The 23,279-nt window shown below is 36.2% G+C and overlaps 1 protein-coding gene across 1 annotated transcript in view; it reads left to right on the forward strand.

Moving 5' to 3' along the window:
- Dync2h1 (dynein, cytoplasmic 2, heavy chain 1) overlaps window positions 1-23,279 on the forward strand; it is a gene marked incomplete in the record, with an annotated part of 251,163 nt that overhangs the window by 102,983 nt on the left and 124,901 nt on the right. The window contains 9 exon segments of the mRNA XM_013511077.1: window positions 1,487-1,613; window positions 3,162-3,303; window positions 3,849-3,958; window positions 11,511-11,609; window positions 12,847-12,970; window positions 14,649-14,812; window positions 17,038-17,157; window positions 17,615-17,749; window positions 20,514-20,657. Coding sequence (XP_013366531.1) covers window positions 1,487-1,613; window positions 3,162-3,303; window positions 3,849-3,958; window positions 11,511-11,609; window positions 12,847-12,970; window positions 14,649-14,812; window positions 17,038-17,157; window positions 17,615-17,749; window positions 20,514-20,657 — 1,165 coding nt within the window.

The raw sequence follows: 23,279 nt of genomic DNA on the forward strand, positions 1-23,279 counted from the left end.
CACTGTGCTGGTACTTACCGTGCTCCTTAACTAAGATTTAGCTGGCTTTAGGCTTTGAGTGGCAATCTTGTTTACTTCCGACAGGGAAAGGGAACTGAAAAGTAAGCATGATCTCTCCGTTTTAATTCTAATTTTACAAAATTAAGATTTTTGACATTTTTAAATACAAGTTGTAATCTCAGAATTGGTGTATGAACTTATTATAGAATCATGCACAAGAGTAGTATGAGTTTTTTTGGTGAGCAGTGGTGTAGCTTTCCAGTTCTGAAGAGCAGCACCATGCAGTAGAACTTGGTGAAAGGATGGGAATATTCTCCATGTGCTGTCCGTTAGTGTAGCAAACACTTATAAATGGCTACTCGGTACTTGTAACTTGTGTATTGTGACTGGGGAATTTTTAATTTTATTTTCTCTTAATTAATTAATTAATTTGGAGTACTGGGAATCAAACTCAGGACCTCATGCTTGCCAGGCAGGCGCTGTACTGCTGAGCTGTATCCCTGGCCCTATTCTTAAATAGACACATGTAACTGGGCTACTATATTGGATTTCTGAGTTCTAGAATCTTATGTCTAAGGTAGAAAAGAAAAGGATAGAGAGGTGATGAAATACACTATAAAGTGCATAAAATGTAATGCCTGTATGTGAATTTTAGCTCCTGCACTAATGATTGGTGAGACCTTCTACCAAAATCTCTGTAGTATAATTTTCCATATCTGTAATATAAGAAATATAAAACTCATTTTGAACTTTTGTTATAAGGATTAATTGAGATGCTTTTTTAAAAAAAAGATTTGGTACAATCATGGGCATATTGTAGGCACTTATGTATTTGTAGGCACTTTATGTATCATGGAGAATATTACCATTTTATTTAATAAAATAATAAAATTGTACAAACATTTTGAAGGAAGGTAATTTAAATATAGAGATAGGAGCTCAACAGGCCATATAGAAATGATCATATTTGATGGACTGGATATTAGAGTGAGTTGTGACATTTTATTTATATTTTTAGTAGGTAGATGTTGGAGAGGATTTGGCTGTGAGGTAAGTATGGATGAGAATGGTTGGGAGAGATTCTAGTAAATGGAATATCCAGGAACTAACAGAAGGTGAAGGATAGCATAATTTCAGATAATATAAACATTTTCAGATGTTGACATATACTTCTGCAGGACTCTAATAAAAAGAATGAAACTAGAGAGATAGAATGGATCAGTCTTAAAATAGAGCCTTGATTGCCATATTGAGAAATTTGTACATAATGTAGTAGCACATGGAGGCCCTATTCAACTTTTTGAGGTAGAGAATGACACACTTTATGTGTTGGTATATTTGTGTGTTTAATGAGTGATGTACACAAATATTGTCAGCGTTATCATTAATTAAATTTAGGTATAAAAGTATACTTAACTACTCAATGAAAATTTTATTAAATATGTCTGAAATTTATTTTAACTTTAATTAAACATTAATGTCATAGATTTCAGAGCAGGACTTCAGAGGCTGCCAAACTTGAAGCTGAAGTCAGCAAAGCACAGGAAACAATCAAAGCTGCAGAAGTCTTAATTAATCAGCTTGATCGAGAACACAAGAGATGGAATGCACAGGTTTGTTTGATTGAAGTCATAGAGAGGGTTCCTGTAAAACAGAGAAAACTTACGATGTAATGTATTTGTTTTTAAATGGAGACAAATATCTCTTACCTTGCAGCTGGTCTGGACAGTTGATCTAAGTACAAGTGATCAGTAAATGAATCAGTCCCTAAGTAATGTATCTTTATATGGGTGGATTTTAGGACAGCAACCAATTCATTCCCTTTTTAGTTACGTATGTTTTTGAGGGAAAGGGCAGGGCTGAGAATGATCTAATGGAAATTGGGTACTCCTTAGAGATTTTGTTTTTAAAGTTTGCCTTTACCAGGACAGTAAAAGATTCAAAACTGAGGTCCAGGGCCGGGGATATAGCTCAGTGGCATAAGCGTCTGCCTGGCAAGCGGCAAGGTCCTGAGTTCAATTCCTGGCACCAAAAAAAAAACAACCAAAAAAAAACTGAGGTCCATTTATTTCTGGAAATGTTCTATCAGTTCAACCTTGATAGTCTTATTTCCTCCCTCTGCCATTTTTAAGCCAGATTCCTTCTTTCTTATCCGCTGCCCCGATAATGTTGATTATCTTAAGTATTGTCTTGTTTAGCTCCTTTCTCTGAAAGAGTGGGGCTTATCCTGTCTTGTCTTAGCCTCACCTGTACCATGATGGTAACCAGTGCTGTATTTCTAGACTGCAGAGTTTAATTAATGTTCCAGTTACATTTCAGATATTTGCATTTAGTTGTTTCTCAGGAACACAAATCTAATGTGTCTGAATTTATTTTCTTTTTCTCATTCCAGATCTCCTTTAATTCTTAATTCACCAGTGTTTTATTTCCTCTGGGTTTTCAAGAACTAAAAACACAGTGCTGTCTCAGACTCTTCCTTATTTGTTATACCCACTTGCAAGTATTCTTCACATTTGTCACCAGTCTTTTCCTCTTTTCCTCTGGGTGGTCCTGGCTTGTCTCGCTCTCATCTGACTCTTTGATGAGTCGGTCCCTGTCATGTGTCAGCTGAATTCAGAACCCAGGTGACTGTGTCCTCACCGTCTGCTTCTCCTGTCAGTGGTTTGCGAGACGGGTGAAAACAGAAAATTCTTTGAATCGGACGGAAACTCTTTCACAATCGGCCTTTAATCAACTTTATTGCTGTTTACTTCCATATCACCGCCCTTTCTGTTTCATCTTTTGCTTTCCCTACACTACAGTTTTCACAAATGAGTCTCCTTGTGTTTCTTTTGTGCCTTTGTTCACACACTGCGTTTTTAGTTTTCTTTCACAAAGTGATACCTATGCACAACATTTAATTGTGGTCAGGATGAAGGCTTTGCCTTTACTATAATCGTTAGGAGCCGCTAATGACAAAATACTTATTTCTGCAAATATATCAATACTGCATACTTTTAAAAAACATCACATCAAAGCCCAGTGTCTTGGTCCGTTAACATATTGGCTGTCAGAAGGAGCTGCTGAGCCAGTGGATGGTGCTTTTTCCATGGACAAGACCCTATGGCTCACTTTCTTCCCTCGGAGAACATACGCGCATAAACCCCTCTCCCTCTTTCCAGGTCGCAGAGATAACAGAGGAGTTAGCTACTCTTCCTAAAAGAGCTCAACTGGCTGCTGCGTTTATTACCTATCTTTCTGCTGCTCCTGAGGGCCTCAGGAAAACCTGTTTGGAAGAATGGACCAAGTCCGCTGGTCTTGAAAGTTAGTTATTCGTGAACTGGAAATTTCAGTCTATTAAAAATGCACCCTTGACCAATGTTACTTTACTTTATTTAAATGGGCAAAATTCTCTGTAAGTTACTGGGATACTGTAGCTACTGTAAACTTGGCAGCTTCACATGTTTTGGAAGTTGCTTTGTGAGTGAGAGCCTTATATTCTAAATTACTATCAGAAACTGATCACTCAATTTTTTTTGATACTGCAGCTGATCATTATAATTTTATAGTCATTTCATATGATGAGGTTTCATTCTAAAATTTCTTGTCAGTTTTTTCACTTTCATAGAATTACTATGTTTGTGAAACATTCAGTGAGAAGAAATAAGATTTAACTGAGTTCTGCTTCACTGAACATTTTAAAAAACTTTTACCCTTGAGTTTGAATGCTATAAGTGGATAACTGGGTTTCAAATTAGGGGTCGTCATAGGATTTTTGCTTCCGGATATTTTAAATAGTTTAATTCCCTTTTCTTTATCAATTGTAAGATCACTGTAGTAACATATTACTGATATCCTTATCTTTTCAGAATTTGATCTGAGGAGATTTCTTTGTACGGAAAGTGAGCAGTTAATTTGGAAAAGTGAAGGCCTTCCGTCAGATGACCTTTCCATAGAAAATGCTCTTGTTATATTACAGGTAATTGATTTAATTCTCCCAGAAATTGAAGTTTGCTGCAGAAACTTTGTTCTTTAAATTCTTAGGTTTTTGGTTAGATTTTTTTCATAGCTACATAAAAGTGAAAATATTTTGCTAATTAAAATTCATTTATGATTCAGCTAGTAAGTGCATATTTTATTTCATGTTAACATAAAAATATTAACTGAAGTGGCATTTTTTGGTTGTAAAATATTTTAAATTCAATTTCCTAACAGTTATTGTAATATTTTAGATGTACCTGGACCATTTGGTTGTATGTGTCCTTCAATATATAACTTAACTTTTATATTGTATAAAACAAAATTATACAATGTGAACATAAATTTTGAGTTACAACTTAGAGATCGCTATGTAGCCAGGGATATAACTCAGAGGGTAAGTGCCTGCCTAGCAATTGCAAGGTCCTGAGTTTAATTCCTGATACCAAAAAAAAAAAAAAAAAAAAGAGCTGACTATGTATATTGTAGAAAATTTTGAGTTATAAGTTATAGATGACTACATGCGTATTTTAGAAAATTTCATGTACTGTATTCTTTGTCTTTTTTTTTCTTTGTTTTGGTGGGGCGACAGGGCCTTGCTATGTAGTTTAAGCTGGTTCTGAACTCACTCCACAGCCCAGGCTGGCCTCAAACGCACAGCGATCTTTCTTCCGTTGCCTCACCAGTGCTGCCACATGGCCATGTATGTTTTTGTAAAGTTGAAAACATCATGACCTTATTGGTAATGAATGCAAAAACCAAACGGAAAGCCATGTATGCAAACAAGTCTTTGAGTGAAATTTGATTTTAATCATTAACATGTCTGTCCTATCTGATAGAGGACTTGAAAGACAATATATCCTCCTTGAAAAGTGGATTTCTTGTGTTCTGTCTCAGTCCCTACGAATCTTAATGTCAGTGTTGTCTTTTCTCTCTGCGACCCTTCTTTATGCCTGCGTATCATTTCCTTATTCTGTTAAGTGCATTTCTCAAAGAAGGGATGAACATTAAGCGTGCTTCTCTAGGTAGTGTGAACTGAATCGTAAGTTTATGTTTTGGGCCTTTGTTTATTACTAGGTAATTGACTTTATTTTATTAATTGACTATTTTATTCAACATGTTGATCAGCTAGCCCAATGTTGCTCATTTCTTTGATGATTTACTAGTAGAGAAGCTGCTGACAACAAATTGTTTTGTCTTAGCTAATATAACTTTTGGCTGATCTTCAGTTTGCTTTTTGAACACTTTCCATCATTGTTTTTTACAATGGAACTATAATCTGGAACCCTACATGTGTATGTAAATGAGTTCATTGTGTTACTGTAAACTACTTTTAGCATGTTTGTTATCCCTTCCACAGGGTTTCAGAGTCACCTTTTCTCCTATTTTAATCCAAGAATGAAATTTTTTTGTAGATTTAAAAAAATACTAGGTTAAGAATTTTTTTCTCTAAGAAACTATGGGTGAGGCCTTTAGAAAACATGTATTTATCAGAATAATTTATATTTTTTACTGATACTAATAGAAAACAATTTTGTGGTTTGAGTTTTCTGCATAATGAATATGAGGACATTGCCTTTAAAATTAATAATACAGTTATGTTTACTTTATATTTAATATTACCATGCTTCTTTTAGATACTGATGTACAGTATCTAAAGTACACCATGAGATGACATATGAGACAACAAAAATTGTAAAGTTTTATTAGGGCAGTTAGTTAATTTGTTGAAGTGAATTTGCCATCACGGTCAACATTCTACCTGCATTCTAAGGCAGGCCAGCTTTAAAATAAGTTGTTGTAATTAAGGGTGTGATCAGCTAACACATGTTGATTACATCGACTCATCAGCACACTGTATGATACATATGAAATTAAATCGCTAAATATATACTTTTGGAGCTTCTGAGAAGTTTGCGTTGAGGGAGGGTGGCAGACAAGGTAAATAAGATGTATTTTTGATTCCAAGGTTTATAAAAATTTCCCAGAAAGTATACTAAACTTTCTGAGGTTATCTTCTCAGCAAAAGCTTACCCAGATTCCAGGCCTGGAGTTACTTAACGATACTGACACCAAGAAAAGCCTTTTGTGTTTGAAAGTGTTTCTTTACGGTTCCTCCAGAGATGCTTGAAATTTTTATAATCAGGTTGAGCTAACTGTGGAAGTTCATCATTGTCTGGGTGAGGAAGAACCTGTATCCTTATCTAAACTTTGCCTTCTGAGGAAAGTTGGTTTTATGTTAGCGAGAAGCTTGTATGACCGATGTCTCTGAGGAGCAGGGAAGACTGGACCATCGATGTCATACGTTGTGCCGCTCTTGGGCTATGGGTTCTTTCACTTTACCGGATGTAGCTGATAATTTCCTTTTACTTTCCGAAGTGGTGTTGTGTGGGTGATAAATTGCACAATTTTGTTTAGTTGGGCAACTCTGTGGGGGACGGAGAGTACAGAGCCCGTAGGGCCTGTGGGGAAGGCTGTGTGGAAAGCGTCCAGGGAGAAGGAAAGGGGGGCAGTTTACACTGTAGACTTCTATAAAAGCTCTTGTGACTGTATCTGTTGGACATACATTATTTCATTTATGGACATTTTAGTGTCAAATTGGTTTTCTTCTGACCACTCAAGCTTTCTGAGATATTTTTCCTTTCCAGTTGGTGTATGTGAAAGAAAATACAAATTAATTTGCTATTAGCCTAATAATATAAAGTTATAAAAGTAAATCATAAAGGGAAAAATTCTTTAATTCCCGGATAATAATAATAATCCGCTTATATGTTGTGTACATATTCCTGTTTAAGAATGAACTTAGGGCTGAGGATGTAGCTCAGCGGCAAAGCGCCTGCCTGGCAAGCGCAGGTTGTGAGTTAATTCCCGGTACCAGAAAGAAAAAGAGAATTAACATAGGTGAAGAATTTAAACACTTAATACACTTAACTCACATAATTATAAAATCAATTCAACCTAGTAGGTACATGTATTAACCTTTTTATAGGTAAGGAAATGGAGTTATGGAAGAGTTAATCAGAAGATTACATACTGTCAAATATTAGAGGCAAGATTCAAACACAGGCTGAATAGGCCCAGTTTTTGCCCTGAAAGTGCATCTCCTAGGAATATGTGTGTGCAGGCACATGTACTTAACCTTATTCTTGTGAGTATAACTTTCCTTAGGTAATTAACAGATCGACTTAGTTCTGTGTGTGAAATGTTTTTGCTCTGATCCCCTTTATACATATTCACAGTAGGAATGAAGTTACAGTCTCCGAAACATTTAAAAAATCATCTCTTTCAAAACTATTCTCAGTCTCCCGGCACCATCAAGGGGAATATTAAAATAGGTACCTTTTTATAATTCTAGCTTTAGACTTGTGTTCTGACCTGTGATCCCAGCTAATTGCTGGATGTCTTTATGGAGGCATCTCAAACTTCATCTGCCTTTTAAGAAACTTCCTTTTATTTGTCAGGATTCTTTCTTTGGCCATTACAGCACATTTAAGCAACAACAACAAAAGGATGAACGCACAAAGAAAAACAACAGCAAAAAAAACTATTCATGCTTTGAAATAATTGAGGTTTCCACGAAGTTGAGGCTAGCTTCAGAATTCAAATGATATCACCAGACCATTACTCTCGCCCCGTCTTAACAGGTGGATTCATTCTTAAATAGGTTCTCTGCCCTTCATTGACAGTGGCTATTGATATTGATGACTCACGTTTACCATTTAAAAGCTTAGGTTTTGAAATTAAAGATGTCTCACGTCACCACCCCCGGCATATATGGCAGTCTGCCAGGAGGTTTCTGTTTCGTTAGTATGTGTCATCTGCTTATCTTTTGGGTACAGTGGTAGGTGATTGATAACCCCATCAAAAGAACATTGAAGGCCGGGTGTGATGGTGCATGGCTGTGATCTCAGCACTCGAGAGGTTGGGGCAGGAGGACTGCCATGAGTTCTGGGCCAGCTTGGACCACATACGTGAGCTCAAGGCCAGCCTGCACTCCATAGCAAGACCCTGTCTCAAAAAGAAAAAGCAAAAAACACTGAGTGGGATCTACAAGGCAGGCAGGGAAGCTCTTCCTCACTTCTTCACCTTCTTGTCTGTTTCTCCTTCATTTCTGACCACGGGAGCTATCAGTCTTGGCTTAGTCGTGCAGGTGACATATCGTTAAGTCATTCTCACTGGTTTTTGGTATTTTTTTTTGTTTCTTTCCGGTACCGGGAATCAAACTCATGACCTTGCACTTGCCAGGCGAGCGCTGTGCCGCTGAGCTAAATCCCAGGCCCCATTCTCAGTTTTTAATTTTTTATTTAGTTAATTACTGTTCATCTAGACTTGTTAAATGTATTTCTCCCATATCTCAGAAAATGTCTCTGCTTTAACTGTATCTCATGCTGATGGCTTCCTTTCTGCCTTTTATTTTATAGCTTGATAAATACATCATACCTGCTCCCAGGATCAGGTCACCTTACTGTTGGAATGATCTTTCTAAATCATTATTCTGATCGTGGTTTTACCTCAATTAATATATTTCATTAACCATTTAGTACCTGAAGTACAAAAATTGCATTATCTTTGTACATCGCATACTTTTCATGATCAAACTTCAGATTACTTTGCTATTTTATTTTATTTTATTTTTTAAGAGCAGAATATATTTATTGAGGGAAAGAAAGCTTCTGTCCAAGAGAGGGACAGAATGGGGGCCCGAGTGGGTTACCCAAGACTTTGTCTTCTCTAGAGACTTTTATAGAGCAAAGCCACGAGGTGAGGCAGGTCCAAGGTAAGGGAAAAATGGACAAAACTATGGTCAGCCAATAAGAATTGTTCAGGTAAAATTGATTAAACTGGGATCAAATGGGGAAGCAAGTCATGTATCAGTCGGGCATGAATACAGAACAGGGGCTCTTCCTGTAAGGGGTTGGGTCAGGGACTCTTCAAGGTGATGGAACCCCTGATGTCCATCCCTAGAGAGGTGTGTGGGTGCATTTGTTTAATCTTTTGTCTTGAGGTCTGGCCCACAGGTATCTTACCTTGTCTTTCATGTTGGCTCCTTCCAGGGCCTGGCCCTGTCTGACTGCCTATAATATTTGTAACTACCTCAGCTGCCTGTAACATCGCCCCCTCTGAAGAAGTAACCTGAACTGCCCTGAGGGAGTAACGGGAGATGACCGCTCTGGCTTCTTCAGACTGCAAGGGGTCGTAGTTCTTGACTGGCAGTCAGAGATACTCTTCAGAGGGTCTATCTAAAGGCCCTCAATAGACAGCAGGCGATTTCATCTTGGGTAGGCGTATAGCTTTAAATCTGGAGGAGACAAAGCCAAAGAAACAATGAAGTGTGCATGGGCCAAACAATAAGATCAGCAGGATTATTATGAATATAGTCAAAGATTTCCACCAGGAGGAACTGGTAATGGCCTCCCACAAAGAGGATAGGGTCCGAGCTATGAGCTCCGCTAGCTGAGCACTAGTCCCAGGTGTAAGTGAGGAACTTTTAAGAGTCTGATGCAGACTTACCGTTGCATACCCTGCCTTCCTTGTCCTATTTTCCATGAAGGAGCTGCCATCAGAGAAAAGGGTCAAATCAGGGTTAGTAAGGGGTGTGTCTAATAAGTCTTCTCTAGCAGCATATGTATGGAGAATTACCTGTTTACAATCATGTCTGTCAGCCTCAATTTTTTCTTTTTTGGCAAAAAGGTAGCAGGGTTTAAGGAGGAACGCGTCTTTATTTGAATGGCTAATCCTTCTAGAATTAGAGTCTGGTATTTATGAAGTCGGCTGTCTGGTAGCCAGAGGCTCCCTTTGGACAAAAGAAGTCCTGCCACATTGTGAGGCATATGTACAGTGAGATCTTTACCTAAAGTTAGCCTGGATGCTTCTGGCACTAAGAGAGCTACAGCTGCCATAGCTCTGAGGCAAGAAGGCCATCCCTTTGCTACAATGTCTAATTCATGCCTCAGATACCTACAGGCTGTTGAGTGGGTCCCAGATCCTGTGTAAGTACTCCCAAAGCCATACTTCGCCTCTCATCGACATATAAATTGAAATGGTGTCCTGTGAGGAGGCTTAGGGATGGAGCATTTAGGACAGCTTGTTTAAGCTTCTGGAATGGTGTTTGGGAGTCAGGTTTCCAGATTATAATATGGGTATCTGTCTTTTGGGCCTCTTTTATAAGTTGATAGAGGGTTCTTGCAATCTCCCTATATCCTGGTATCCAAAGGCGACAAAAGCCTGTAATTCCTAGGAATCCCCTTAGCTGCTTTAGGGTCTTGGGCTGTGGGAAGGAAAGAATTGATTTAATTCTGTCCTTTTCTAACCTTCGGGTTCCCTTGGATATGATGAGGCCTAAATATTTTACCTCAAGACTGCAGAGTTGTGCTTTAGATTTAGAGACGTTATAACCTCTGTCTGCTAGAAAATTTAGCAAAGCGCAGGTACTTTGCCATTTTAGACGTATCATTTTTAGGAAGTTTTCTAAATATTATAAGATTTATTCTTTCTCTCTCCATTGTAGTATTGGCTTTACCTAAAATGCCCTTTCGTTTTCTTGTGTAGCGAATCTTTTATTGTTTTTTTGGCTTAGTGGGACTTGAATTGTTTTCTAGTGGCCTAACCTAATTCTGTGTGTCATCGTTCTGTAGTATCTTGTGCACTCCATGATAATGGGATTTTCATTTTTGCTTCTTTATTGGATGTGAAGTCACTGAGGGTAAGGGACTATATCTTACTAATTTCTGTAACCCTTGTCCTATGTTACTGTAGTTATTTAACTAATGGTAAATGAATGGATGAATGCAGGTATGAATGAACAATTCAATTAATGAATGAATGAAAGTTGAACAATTCTGAATCTGTTATAATTTGTTAAATGTAAATTTAGTCATGGACATGATGATAAGATTGTACCTTAGAAATTTTGTATAAATCTCTCTGGAAATGTATAAATCAGATGAACATAAACTTGTAAGTACTCTTTGAATTTGTTAAGCATATTTTCTTTGCTAAAAAGAGGATTTTGAAACATTACTATCTTTTTTTTTAACTGCATCAGATCATTGGTTTGAAATCATGGGTAAGAACTTCTTCAAAATTTTAAAATAATTAGTCTGACAGGCAAAATCTAGCAGAATTGTGAAATATTTACTGTTGAATATTAGCATAAAATTAGACTTGAAAACTCGTGGTAACACTGGAGAAGGTATATACTAAACCGCACCATTTTGGTAAGAGTCCTACATTTATTTGATGGAACAGTGGGTGAAACCTCTAGACACAGCTGCTGTGTAAAGGCTGTAAAGTGAGGTCACATGGGGGAGGTCCAGTAGGAATAGCCTGCTTTGGGTGAAGACAAAAATGAGTTGTCTGTATTAAGGTGGCTTCTGGTTCCTGTATACAGTAAACTCTACCTTTGTTTCCTCCATATGGTTGTGTGTTTGTGTTCCCCAAAGCCAGAGAGAAAACTTCATTTAGTATCTTTTAAATAATGTTCATAAATTTATTGACATTTAAATGAAAACCTAATCATTTAAATAACTGTACCTTTCTTTTTCTTAAACTAGAGTCGCGTGTGCCCATTTCTTATAGATCCTTCTTCCCAAGCTACAGAGTGGCTAAAGGCACATTTGAAAGACTCACGCTTGGAAGTTATTAATCAACAAGTATGTGTGCTTATGATTTAGATTCCAGCTAAGAATAGTATCTTATAATACAATAACTCGAGATCTAGAATCGGAATCACATGTTCCAGACTTGGTCCTGTAGCTTACTGCTGTGGGGTCTGGGGAAAGAATGTAACTACTAGGTTCAGTTTTCCTGCTGTTACAAAAGGATGAGAACATTTGTTTGGTGCTAGATACTGATCTAACCCCTGGGAATTTAATAATGAGTAAACTAGTCACAGCTTCTGCTCTTAAGAATATGACACTAACTAGTTAAAAAGACAGATAAATAAACAGTTTAAACTAAGTGATGGTAAATGATACAAATATAGGGTGGTGCAGAAGTTAGTAGGTTTGTTTACATCACCATTGCCACAAACACGAGGAGAATACATTGTCCTGTAATGTTACAGCTGCAGTTTCAGTAATCAGTAAAGATTTCTGAGCTTTATTGTGGTATTGTTGGACCACTATTGTAAATGCAGTCCATTCTTGACTGCAGTGTTGTTAGGTAGTGCATGACCGTACTTGAATCTTATTTTTTTACAACCTTAGTTGGAGGCCTGGAGTAATATTTAAAACTGCTCTCATTGGCCAGAAAGCCCAACATTTTTGACTGGTTGTAGATTTTTGTCTAGTCTGTCACACCAAGAAAAGTTTACTACAATTCATCATCTTGCCTTTTTCTCTTCATTCAGTGCCTGATTTTGAATGTAAACAGGTTAGCTCCTATTAATACCTGGTAATTTGATGCAGGTAGAATTTAATATTGTATTCTATTATAATATGCAATTATAGTGGGAAATTAAACATTTTTCATGGTGAGGGAAATAGAGTTGCTATTCAATGGATATGGAGGTTCTTTATGTACAATATGAAAAAGATCTAGAGATACACTGTCTATAGTATTATAATTCATAATACTGTAATCCAGGCATAAAAATTGCTTTAGAGAGTAGGTCTTATTTGGATTTCTTTTTTGCCACATGAGAAAAGTTATAAAAATTTTTTTATATATATCTGTTTACATTGTGACATTTTAAAGATTTTTTTTGAAGGAATTCCTCACCAAATATAGCTAGAGAAAGTCATAAATGTAATTTGAGTTATAATATGTGTATTACTTTTTTAAATATTCAGGCTATTCCTATTAAAACCATCATTGATCATCTTTAAGGATCTTTGAAAATACTAAGGTAATGGAAGAATTAATATGTATTCTTTTTTGTTCTCATAGGATAGTAACTTTATGACAGCTCTTGAGTTGGCAGTACGCTTTGGGAAAACCCTTATTATACAAGAGATGGATGGTGTCGAACCTGTACTTTACCCATTGTTGAGAAGAGATCTAGTTGCTCAAGGTAAATATCTGAGTTAGCAGACTACCTTTCTTTTGGTTTTGTTTTTCTATTCAACATCTTTCTACCTTTTTACTGATATATATTGTGATGCATAATATTACATTCATTTTGAGGAACTGGTACATGTAAAGGTTATGTTTGTTAAACGAGAAGGTTTCGTTTGTGATTAATGGTTGTGTCTGTTTCTAGTAAGTAGTTCTCCGTATGGGTATGTCTTTGCCAGCCCAAGTGGGTCTCAGTGGCCCAATGGCCTGAAGATTAGTAGACCAATGCTTCTCTCTCAGGAGCAATTTTACACTCTGGGGACATTTAGCAATGTCTAGAGAGATTTTTGTGTCTATGCCAGGAAGATCTTAAAATGATATAGTATCTCCTGACAAAAAATAATTTTTCCAACAGAAACTGTCAGTAGTGCTGAGGTGAGACACCCGAAGCTGGTTTAGTAGTTCTGACCCATGAATCTCTGTACCGGGATGTTTGAATTGGTCTCCGAGTGGCATACTTGATAGCCAGGAGCACTACTTGAAGTCTGCTAATTGTACAAAATACCCAACACTATATAAATTGCTGGAAATTTTACTTGTGTTTAGTAGATGGCTATAGCATTGGATTGGCTTTGACATTCTCTGGGATTATTTGTAGATCTCTTGTATTCTGTGTGCCTGACAGATGTAGGAACCAAAAGCAAGGATTGATTTACAAGAGCTTAGCTTACTTCCAAAGCTGCCTTTTGCAGGAGCTGCCAGTCCAGCCCATGTTTGTGGACATGATAAGAAGTTATTTCCAGGTTTCAAATATGCTGCTGCTTATAGGCCAAGAGAATATTTGTGTGTTGATTCTCTTTGTATTTAGTGGCTATGAAGACAGACATTTGTCCTTAATGAGCTGTGGGATAGCTCCTTGGGCAGTGTCCAGTTGGTCATTTGTGTGGCAGGGTTGTGTATTTGTCTTCATTAAATAGCATTTATCAAGAATTAGTTATACCTCAATGGTATACAATATAATATGAATGGTTTTGTCAGTAAAGACCATTGAAAAATGTTACAGTTTTTTAGTATCTTCTTTGGGGAAATGTCTCTTAATGACCTTTTGTCATTTTTAAAAAATGGGCTGTTTCTGTGCTATTGAGTTGTAAGAATTCTTAATAAATTTTGAGTATTAACTGTATCTAGTAAATGGCTTGGAAATTTTTTTTTCAGTCCATAGGTTACCTTTCATTTTGTTGATAGTGGATATCTTTACGATTATGTATTCATAGGTTTTGTCATTTTATCTTCAAGTATGACATCTTAAGTACCTTTTAACTAATGAATTTAGAAATAGAGAATAATATATAATTGGGAGTTTCTATTTTTATCATCTTTAGTCAGGTATTTTAGAAAAATTTCATTTACAAAACACAGCTGATAGTAAAGCTATTCTGAATATAGTTGGACATTGCCTTAGTGCTTCAGCATCTGTGGGCATATTCATGAATATTATTTATTCTTGCTTGCATAAGTGCTGATTTATGAGAGCATTCTGTCTAATACTATCTCTGGTAACCTAACTTTTGCTGTGTTTTAGACCATCTTTAAAAGCCTATAATATATTTAGAAGCAACTGAATCTTATATTTTAAGAAATTATGTAGCAAAATTAAAAATATTCAGGCTAATTGTGTGTTTTTTTAAAAAAAGGGCCACGTTATGTGGTACAAATAGGGGACAAAATTATTGACTACAACGAAGAATTCCGCCTGTTCTTATCGACGAGAAACCCAGACCCGTTTATTCCGCCCGACGCAGCTGCCATTGTGACTGAGGTTAATTTTACGACAACAAGAAGTGGACTGCGAGGCCAGGTAGATAAAGAAAGTCATAGTTTATTTAATTTAGAATTTTTTTAGCTTTGTGTGTTTGTTAGATATTTTGGGTAGGAAGATAGTTTGTTAAACTGATTACTAGTTAAGTTTGGGAGTTTGAAAGTGTACTTTTGAGTAAACAGTTCAGGCTTATTTTATCATTTGTATTAAATATGTATATTGGGTGCTAGCATCAAATTGTTGCTTCTTCTAATACAACTATAATTTTTAGTTTCATTTCTGTCAGCTATGCTAGAATTCGAGAGATAGATTGTTCATAAAGATTAAGATCTCTGCTTTATTTTTTAATTTTGAAAAGAAGTTTATAAAAGTTGCAGTTAATTGACTTATTTAGATAGTTGAAGGTCTTTGATTCCTGAGCTATTTTTTTTAATCACTAGAATCTATGCATCTTTAAGTTCAATTTATCTACATATGGCTTATTACTGTTCAATATTATTACTTGAATTTTAAGATGATTTTTTCATGTCCAGACTTTTCCATGTACATTTACTCATTTTTTCTTCTTGAAGGCTATATCAGTTGACTTTTAATTCAGTATCCTTTCTTTAGCCAATCTAGCAATAGATACCTTTCTTTTTTGATAACATGTATGTTTGCTGCAATATTTATTTTATTATAATTTTAAAAACTATTCCTTCACACTGTTTTCTTACTTATACCATAGGACTAGGACTCACTGAGTGTATTTTTATCAACAGTATCTTTTGGTTGACTTGATGATGGTTTTTGCAAATAAAATAATGTAACAGTCAAAATTACTCTTAGCAGAGTTACTCTTTCCCTCTACAAGCTCTTCACAGTAACTGCTGAAAGGAGCAGTGTAGGTCTTACTTTAATAAGAAGGAAGGGAAGATGGTTATATGGCAGATTCTGAATTATGTATTTTATACCAGTGTCATCTTCTATTTTGATTTTCAAAGTTAACAGTTTGAGCATTTTTGAGTTTGACGGATGTATTTGTTTGTTTGGATTTGAGACAGGTCTCCCTGTGTAGTTCTCAGGGACTCCGTATGCCAGTCTTGAATTCCCTGTGTAGCCCAGACTGAACTCAAATGTGTGACTACCCTCCTGGCTCAGCCTCCCAAGTGTGGGATTCCAGGCGTGTGCCGCCGTGCCTGGTAGCTTCACAGCTTTCAAAGACAGAGTTCATGTACCATACAAACTGTACACTTTAATCTTTTCTTAGTGGAATTGCTGGAAAGTGTATGTTTAACAAGTTGAGAGACAAACTTTTCAAAAAGAGCTGTACTATTTTACTCTCGCACCAACCATGTAGGAATGCTTTACTTTTCCTACATCTTTGCCCATTTTTTTCTTTGTTTTTTTTTTAAAGAGAAAAAAACAGTAACAAAGTAACAACAATAAAGACAAAAACAAAACAATAAAAATGATACCGAATTTCAAAACAAGACGATAGGAACTTAACAATGGTTGTTATATTACATACAGTTATCTTCAGTAGAGTTGCTCAGATTATCAGATGTAAGAATGCAAGATCGATCAAACAATTAAAAAGAGAATAAAAAAGTTACAAACAATACAGAGCTTTACTAAACAAGGTGGTAGGAATTCAACAATGGTTGTTATATTGCATATTGTAGTCTTCAAATTAGTTGTTCAGATTACCAGATATAAGCATGCAAAATTGCTAAAAAAAATTGAAGGATTAAATGTTCCTTTCAATAAACCAATAGACATGAACAGTAGATTATCGCAGCTATCCTTGTACATACATATGTATTTTTTCCCTTGCTTCTTTCTTTTCTCTTTTCTTTGCCCGTTCTTATTATTTGTCTTTTGAATTGAAACGATTCTAGTTGAAGTGATACCTCATTTTGGTTTTGATGACATATTTTAGGTAATATATCTTTTTATTTTGAATGTGAATATTTATCAGTAGATAATATTAGTTATATAGCTTTAAAATATTTACTCTAAGATTAAATATTGCACATTGGCATAATAAGTAATGTAATTTCTTATAGCTCTGCTATAAAACATTTGACTGATAAGTTAAACCATTTCAGCTTCTTTCTTTTTGTGAGATGTAATTGTGAAGGTGTCTCATGTCTAATTAGAAAAACTAAATGAGGTGACAGTGTTATAAGACTTGTAGTAGTTGCTCAAATACAAGGCCTGTTCTAATGAATGTTTTATTTTAAACCCTGTTGGTAGAATTACCTTACTTTTTTTTTTTTAAGCTTTTAGCTTTAACCATTCAGCATGAGAAACCTGATTTAGAGGAACAGAAAACAAAGCTATTACAACAGGAAGAAGATAAGAAAATACAATTAGCCAAGCTTGAGGAATCTCTTTTAGAGGTAAAATTAATGCAGTATATTTTTCATATTAATTTTTTTAATAAATAGAAAATAATATAAATAACAATGTACTTAAAAAAATCCACAGAACTTTCAGAATATTTTTTTCCAAAGGCATACTAATATCCTAAAATAAGATTTAAACCAAAACAGCTAGATAATTGTATACAAGATCTTAGCCATTTGTATAGACAAATAATTTTGACTAATATTTTCTTTATTATATATTATATCATTTGATATAATTACTATATATTATACCATTTGATTTTTTTTGATATATATCATTTTATATATATCATTTGATATAGGAAGGCCAAAAATGTTGAAGGTCTTCTCAAATAATGTAAGTTTCCATACACATCCTCGAATGAATGGTCGTTGAAGTAGACTTCCTTTAATTGCTTATTGCATTATGTTTATTAATGGTTAGTTATGTTGTAAATCTCTGTTACAGGCACTTGCCACATCTCAAGGCAATATTTTGGAGAATAAGGATTTGATTGAATCTCTGAATCAGACTAAAGCAAGCAGTGCACTTATTCAAGACTCCCTTAAAGAATCCTACAAACTCCAGATTTTCCTTGATCAAGTAATTACTTTCTTCTTTGTGGTTTTTATATCAGGTCTTCCTAAATGTTTTTGGCAACATGATAAAAAGTATAGAGTCAGGTCTTAGGGGAAAGATTATATCACAAAGGGAAGAGGAGGGGGAGGAGGAGGGGGAGGCAGTGGCAGCTTCAGTGGCCACTTGAAGACATTGGAGCCTCAGGTGCGATTCTGACCCTAGAAAGACTGTTAATATTTTGGGTGCACTGAGAATAAAGATTGCTGGTCAGTATACCTTGGTGGGTTTTACTGATCTCTTGACAATGTTATCGCAGGTAGAGTTACATTTTTTTTTTAACTGAAATTGAAAACGAACATATTGAAAATGAGTTGTAGAGAATCTCTGCCATTTGTTCTAGTCAGCTTTCTGACAACAGATAATTGAGATGAATAAACTTAAAAAAGAAGAAAGGTTTATTTTGACTCAAGGTTTGGGTGTTTAGGTTTGCGGTCAGTTGGCCCATTTGCTTTAGGGATTATGCCAGGGCGATACAGCATGGCCTGAGTGCATGGTGAAGCTGTTTACCTCATGGGGTGTGTGTGTGTGTGTGTGTGTGTGTGTGTGTGTGTGTGTGTGTATGAGAGACAGAGAGACAGAGACGGAGAGACAGAGAGAGACAGAGACCGTGATCCCACAGTCTTCTTTGAAGGCACTCTCCTTGTGACGTACGATCTTTCATGAGGTCACCCTTCTTAACTTTCATGAAGGTTTCACCACTTCCTAGTGACACTATGGGTTGGGAACTAGACCCTTATTTAACACATGGCCCTTTGGGGAACATTCTAGACTCAAACTATACTACCATTTTTGGAATTTTTTAAGGCAAGTTGGAAATACTACTAAGGTTATAAGCTATCATTTGCATTAAAAACATTTTTCTTTCCTGGTTATAGTGGACCCCACTAATGTGATGATCTGAATTATTTTCTTGCAAATGACCTTAAATCCTTTTCACTTTATTCTTTTTGTATTTCCTTTAGCAAGATTTCAACTTCATAACAGTACATCTTTTCCTGTCATGTATTCAGCAACTAACCTTTGTTCAAAAATCTCTGGCAGCCAGGGAAGTTAATGTTACCATGAATGACCTTTCCCTTGACCTGATCTCTCACTTGCTCTCTTTTAATTCATTTCCGTTCTCCTCAATAACTTTCCCAACTTTTCTCCAGGCTTTTCCGTCTCTGTTGAAATGCTACACTTACTTGTTTCTAATTTTGTCAATTGGGGAAGCGCTGTATTAAAACCAGAACGAGAGTGAATTTATGACCTGGTTCTAGTGCTGTCAGTGCTATATTCTGCAAATGTCATGATTGTTATTTTCCTTTTCTCTTTTTCTTCTTTTCTTTCTTTTTGTCTTTTTGAGATAGGGTCTTGCTATACAGTTCAGGAGGGCCTTGAGCTCACTTTTAAGCCCAGGCTGGTCTCAAACTCTCAATGGTCCTCCTGCCCCAGCCTTGCAAGTGCTGGGAGTATAGACATGTACCACCACACCCGGCCTGTTATTTTCTGCTAAAAGCATTTTTAATTTTCTATATCTTATTTAATAGCATTTATGAATCACATGCATAATTTTACCCTATTTGTATTCCCAGGGATTTGATCATAATAACATGGAGAACCTTCTCAGAATTCCGTTCTTGAGGCCATTTAATCCTATGATATTCGCATTCCTATTGTTTATTCTTTTTTTTTTTTTTTTTTGGTTTTTCTCCGGTACTGGGAACCGAACTCACGACCTTGCGCTTGCCAGGCAGGCGCTTTTGCGCTGAGCTAAATCCCCAGCCCCCCTATTGTTTATTCTTTACCTTCACTTAAAATGAAAGGCTTTATAATTATTAGTTCCTTTTTTCTTTACTTTGAACACTTCTAGGTGCTTTATTATTGTAAAGTGCACATCTGTTAAAGATATCTTCTCTTCCTTTAGTTAAAAGTGTTCTTATTGGTACCAGTCGTCTCAAATTTGAACTTTTTTCTGCTTCAGGGATAGCCTGTAGTAAGTACCATGCCCTCTTGAATTACCCACACTGATTCTCTTTTTAAATGTAAAACCGCATCATCTATTTTCTGATCCCAACTGGTTTCTATCATGTATTCCAGTGGTGGCGAACCCAGGGCACACGTGATTGTGTTTTTCTTTGAAGACAAAAGATGTTAATGTACGAGTTGTTTTTCTAAACTAAAACCCCAGTCCTCAGGTTTAATTGCAGCGTTGGCCCCTTTTTTCCTCTTCCCTTTCTACTGTGTAAGGACACGACAAGAGTTAACTGCTTCTATGAACCGGGAAATGGATCCTCATTGGACACCAAACCTGTTGGTACCTTTGTCTTTCTTACTTTGCAGCTTCCAGAAGGGGGAGGAATAAATTTTTTTTTTGGTGTGGTTCCAGGAATTAAACTCAGGACCCTTCACTTGCCAGGCAGGCACTGTGCCGCTGAGCTATGTCCCCGGCCCTGTCTTTTCCCAGTATCCACACTGTCTTGACTGCTGTAGCTGCCAAATAATAAATCTTGCTGTTGCAGAACCAGTTTACTATATTTTGTTGTAGTGTCCTGAACAGACTAAAATATATATTGTCCTCAGACTCATAAAAATAATTCTGTTTTTCCTTTTAGTTACAAATTTTTCAGTTTGTTCCTTGATTTGTCGTGTGCAGAAAAGCTTGTAGCTGGAAGTGTGCGCAGCGGTCTGTAGGTGGCAGTAAAGCACTAGTGCGTGCTAAGGTGTTTCCCACTTCTCCCGTGAACAGGAGCGGGATGCCTATCTCCCTCTGGCAGAGAGCGCCAGCAAGATGTACTTCATTATCTCTGACCTGTCCAAAATTAACAACATGTACCGTTTTAGTTTGGCTTCATTTCTCCGGCTTTTCCAGCGAGCTCTGCAAAGCAAACAGGTAAGCTATTGGTTACCCTGAAGCTGAATTAGACAGATCACTTTAGAAGGTATTTACTTTATCATAATTTCCTGAAAAAACTTACAGAATTATGCTCCAAAAGACTCCATGTAGCACTTTTTTTTTGGTCTTTTGAGACAAGGTCTCGCTATGCAGTTCAGGCTGGCCTTGAGCTCACTTTGTAGCCCAGGCTGGTCTCGAACTCCCAGTGATCCTCCTGCCTCAGCCTCCCAAGAGCTGGGATTACAGGCGTGTGCCACCACGCCCGGCCTCTATGTAGCAGTTTAAAACTCCATATAAAAGAAACCAGTGCCTTCATTTTGTTGTATGCTGTTAACAAACTGTTCCAATGTGGCAGTTTTTTAGATGGAAACAGTTTATGTTCTAAGAATAAATTCATAAGTAATATGTGATAGTTAAAAACCCCAACGATTCATAAAGGTCAGAAATAATGTCTATAATCCCATTACCTGGAGTATAGCTTCATTATTTGGGCTGTAAGATATGTCAAGTATTGTTCTAGATATGGGGGACATGGGTTATACTGTCTTCACAGGATTGTGTCCTCATGAAGGAAGGATTTACTAAAGGATAACAATTGTTTGCACTAAAAGGTTCTATTGTAATTGAAAAAGCATATTACTTCCATGTTGGTAAATATATACCTGCGTAGTATTTGTTAAGTTATACCATCCCTTACTTCTTACGTCCTGTGGGAACGTTGTTTTGGTTATCTGTACTGACTTTCCTATTACCACCACACTTGGCAGATTAGAGTGAGTTTCTTATACTCACGTGAGAAATATGGTCAGGATGCAAGCAGGGATGGCTTTGCCTCTCCTTTAGAGTCAGCGGCCTCAGCTGGATGTGTTGATGAAATAGGAGGGGCAGGGACAGGTGCTGGACCTGCTTGTTGAGTGCCTGGGATGGGAGGATTGGACCACTAGGACTGCTGACTGTGATACCTCGATGGAAGGTTTGACTTCCTCAGAGCACCGAGTAGAGGGACTTCTTAGTTACACCTTGGAGCAGCAAGTGTGTATTCCAGTGCATAGGGCAGAAACAGAATCAACTTCTATGACCAGTCTTTAGGTCAGTGGCATTTCTGCTGTCTTGCATTGACTTCTCTGTTTATTTTAAGTTTCTATACTTGGATAGTAGCTGGAACCAAGACACATATTTGTAATCCTCTGACAAATGTCTAATAGTTATCCTTCAGAGATGTATCCTGCTGGTATGCTAAACTGGTCCAGTGACCTTTCCATTTACATGTTAACAGCTGATATGAATACCTTCAGTAATTATTCTTTTAAATGGTTGAAAAAGTATTTTACTGATTTTGCAAATCTTTGATCACTTGTAAATATTACACAGAAAACAAGTAAATATGCTAATATTTGAATTTTTTCTTTGGTGAATTTTGTATCTTTTCTTTTATGTTACTAATATTTAAAATATTTTTAGTACATGTTAGCAGTACATGTTTGCACTTCCTGTGTGCCGCTGATACATGTGCATATCACATGTGAATTCCTTCTCATTCCTTCTCTCCCCTCTTCCCTCTCTGTCTTGCAATCCCCTTCACATGTGAGAACGAGCTATTGTCCTACTTCCTAAACAAGTTTTAAGACATCCTTATACTAAGACCTTAAGCCTTTGTCATGTGTTGCAGATGTTGTTTACTGTCTTTTTACTTTGTTTCAAAAATATTTTTGTTAAACTAATTTCATCAAAATTCTTACTCTTGATCTTGCATTTGGTGCAATACTAATACGGTTTTTAAAACTTTCCTGGAAGAGAACACCTTTTTCCTTTAGTTAAACTGGGAGGCAAAATCTCATATTCAAGTAGGGCTGCTTGCATCTTCTTTTCTGAGGAGAGGCTGTTCATCCAGTAAGTGTTTATTGCATTCTTATATATGCCAGACATTTTTGTAGGTTCTTGAAGTTATATGGCAGACAACAGAGTTCAAAAAAACTTTGTATTCATACCCTGCTTAATATTATCAGTGAATTATTTTATAAATCCATTATTTGATATTAAATATTACTTAGATTTTTTTTACTAATTTCTCTTCCACCAGTGTATATCGTTTGATGTTGTTCGTATGCTGAGATTTCAAATAAAATTGTACCTAATGAAGAACTTATTCTTTGGAGATTAGTTTCATTAGTGGAAATTTGTCTGCTTACTCATGGTAGATAGACGTTTCTTCAGTATGCATTTTTAATTTCCTTTGGATGAACAGCAGATTTTAAGATGGTAGGAAATGGTAAAAAATGAATAATTGGCCTTTTGGTCTTCAGCATAAAATACTTCAAAAATGTAAAATATGTTAAATTTAGTCATACTATTTACAATATGATAAATTTTTACAAAAACAGAACTTGGTTAAGTCTGAGAGTTAGTTCATAACATATGATCGTAATTTTCATTCACTGTATTGTATAAAGCTAAAGGTAATAATTTATGCTTATCTTTTTGTATTAAAATTTCCTTATAAATTGCACGGAAAGTATATTGTGATAGCTTTATTTAAGTTTCTCTTTATTCTTTGGTCAAAAATTATGTTGAAACATCCATTAACTACATTTATTCTGGTATGAGAACTGATAAATAGAA

This window comes from Chinchilla lanigera, unplaced genomic scaffold, assembly GCF_000276665.1.
Source record: "Chinchilla lanigera isolate Chin_1 unplaced genomic scaffold, ChiLan1.0 scaffold00011, whole genome shotgun sequence".
Classification (NCBI taxonomy): domain Eukaryota; kingdom Metazoa; phylum Chordata; class Mammalia; order Rodentia; family Chinchillidae; genus Chinchilla; species Chinchilla lanigera.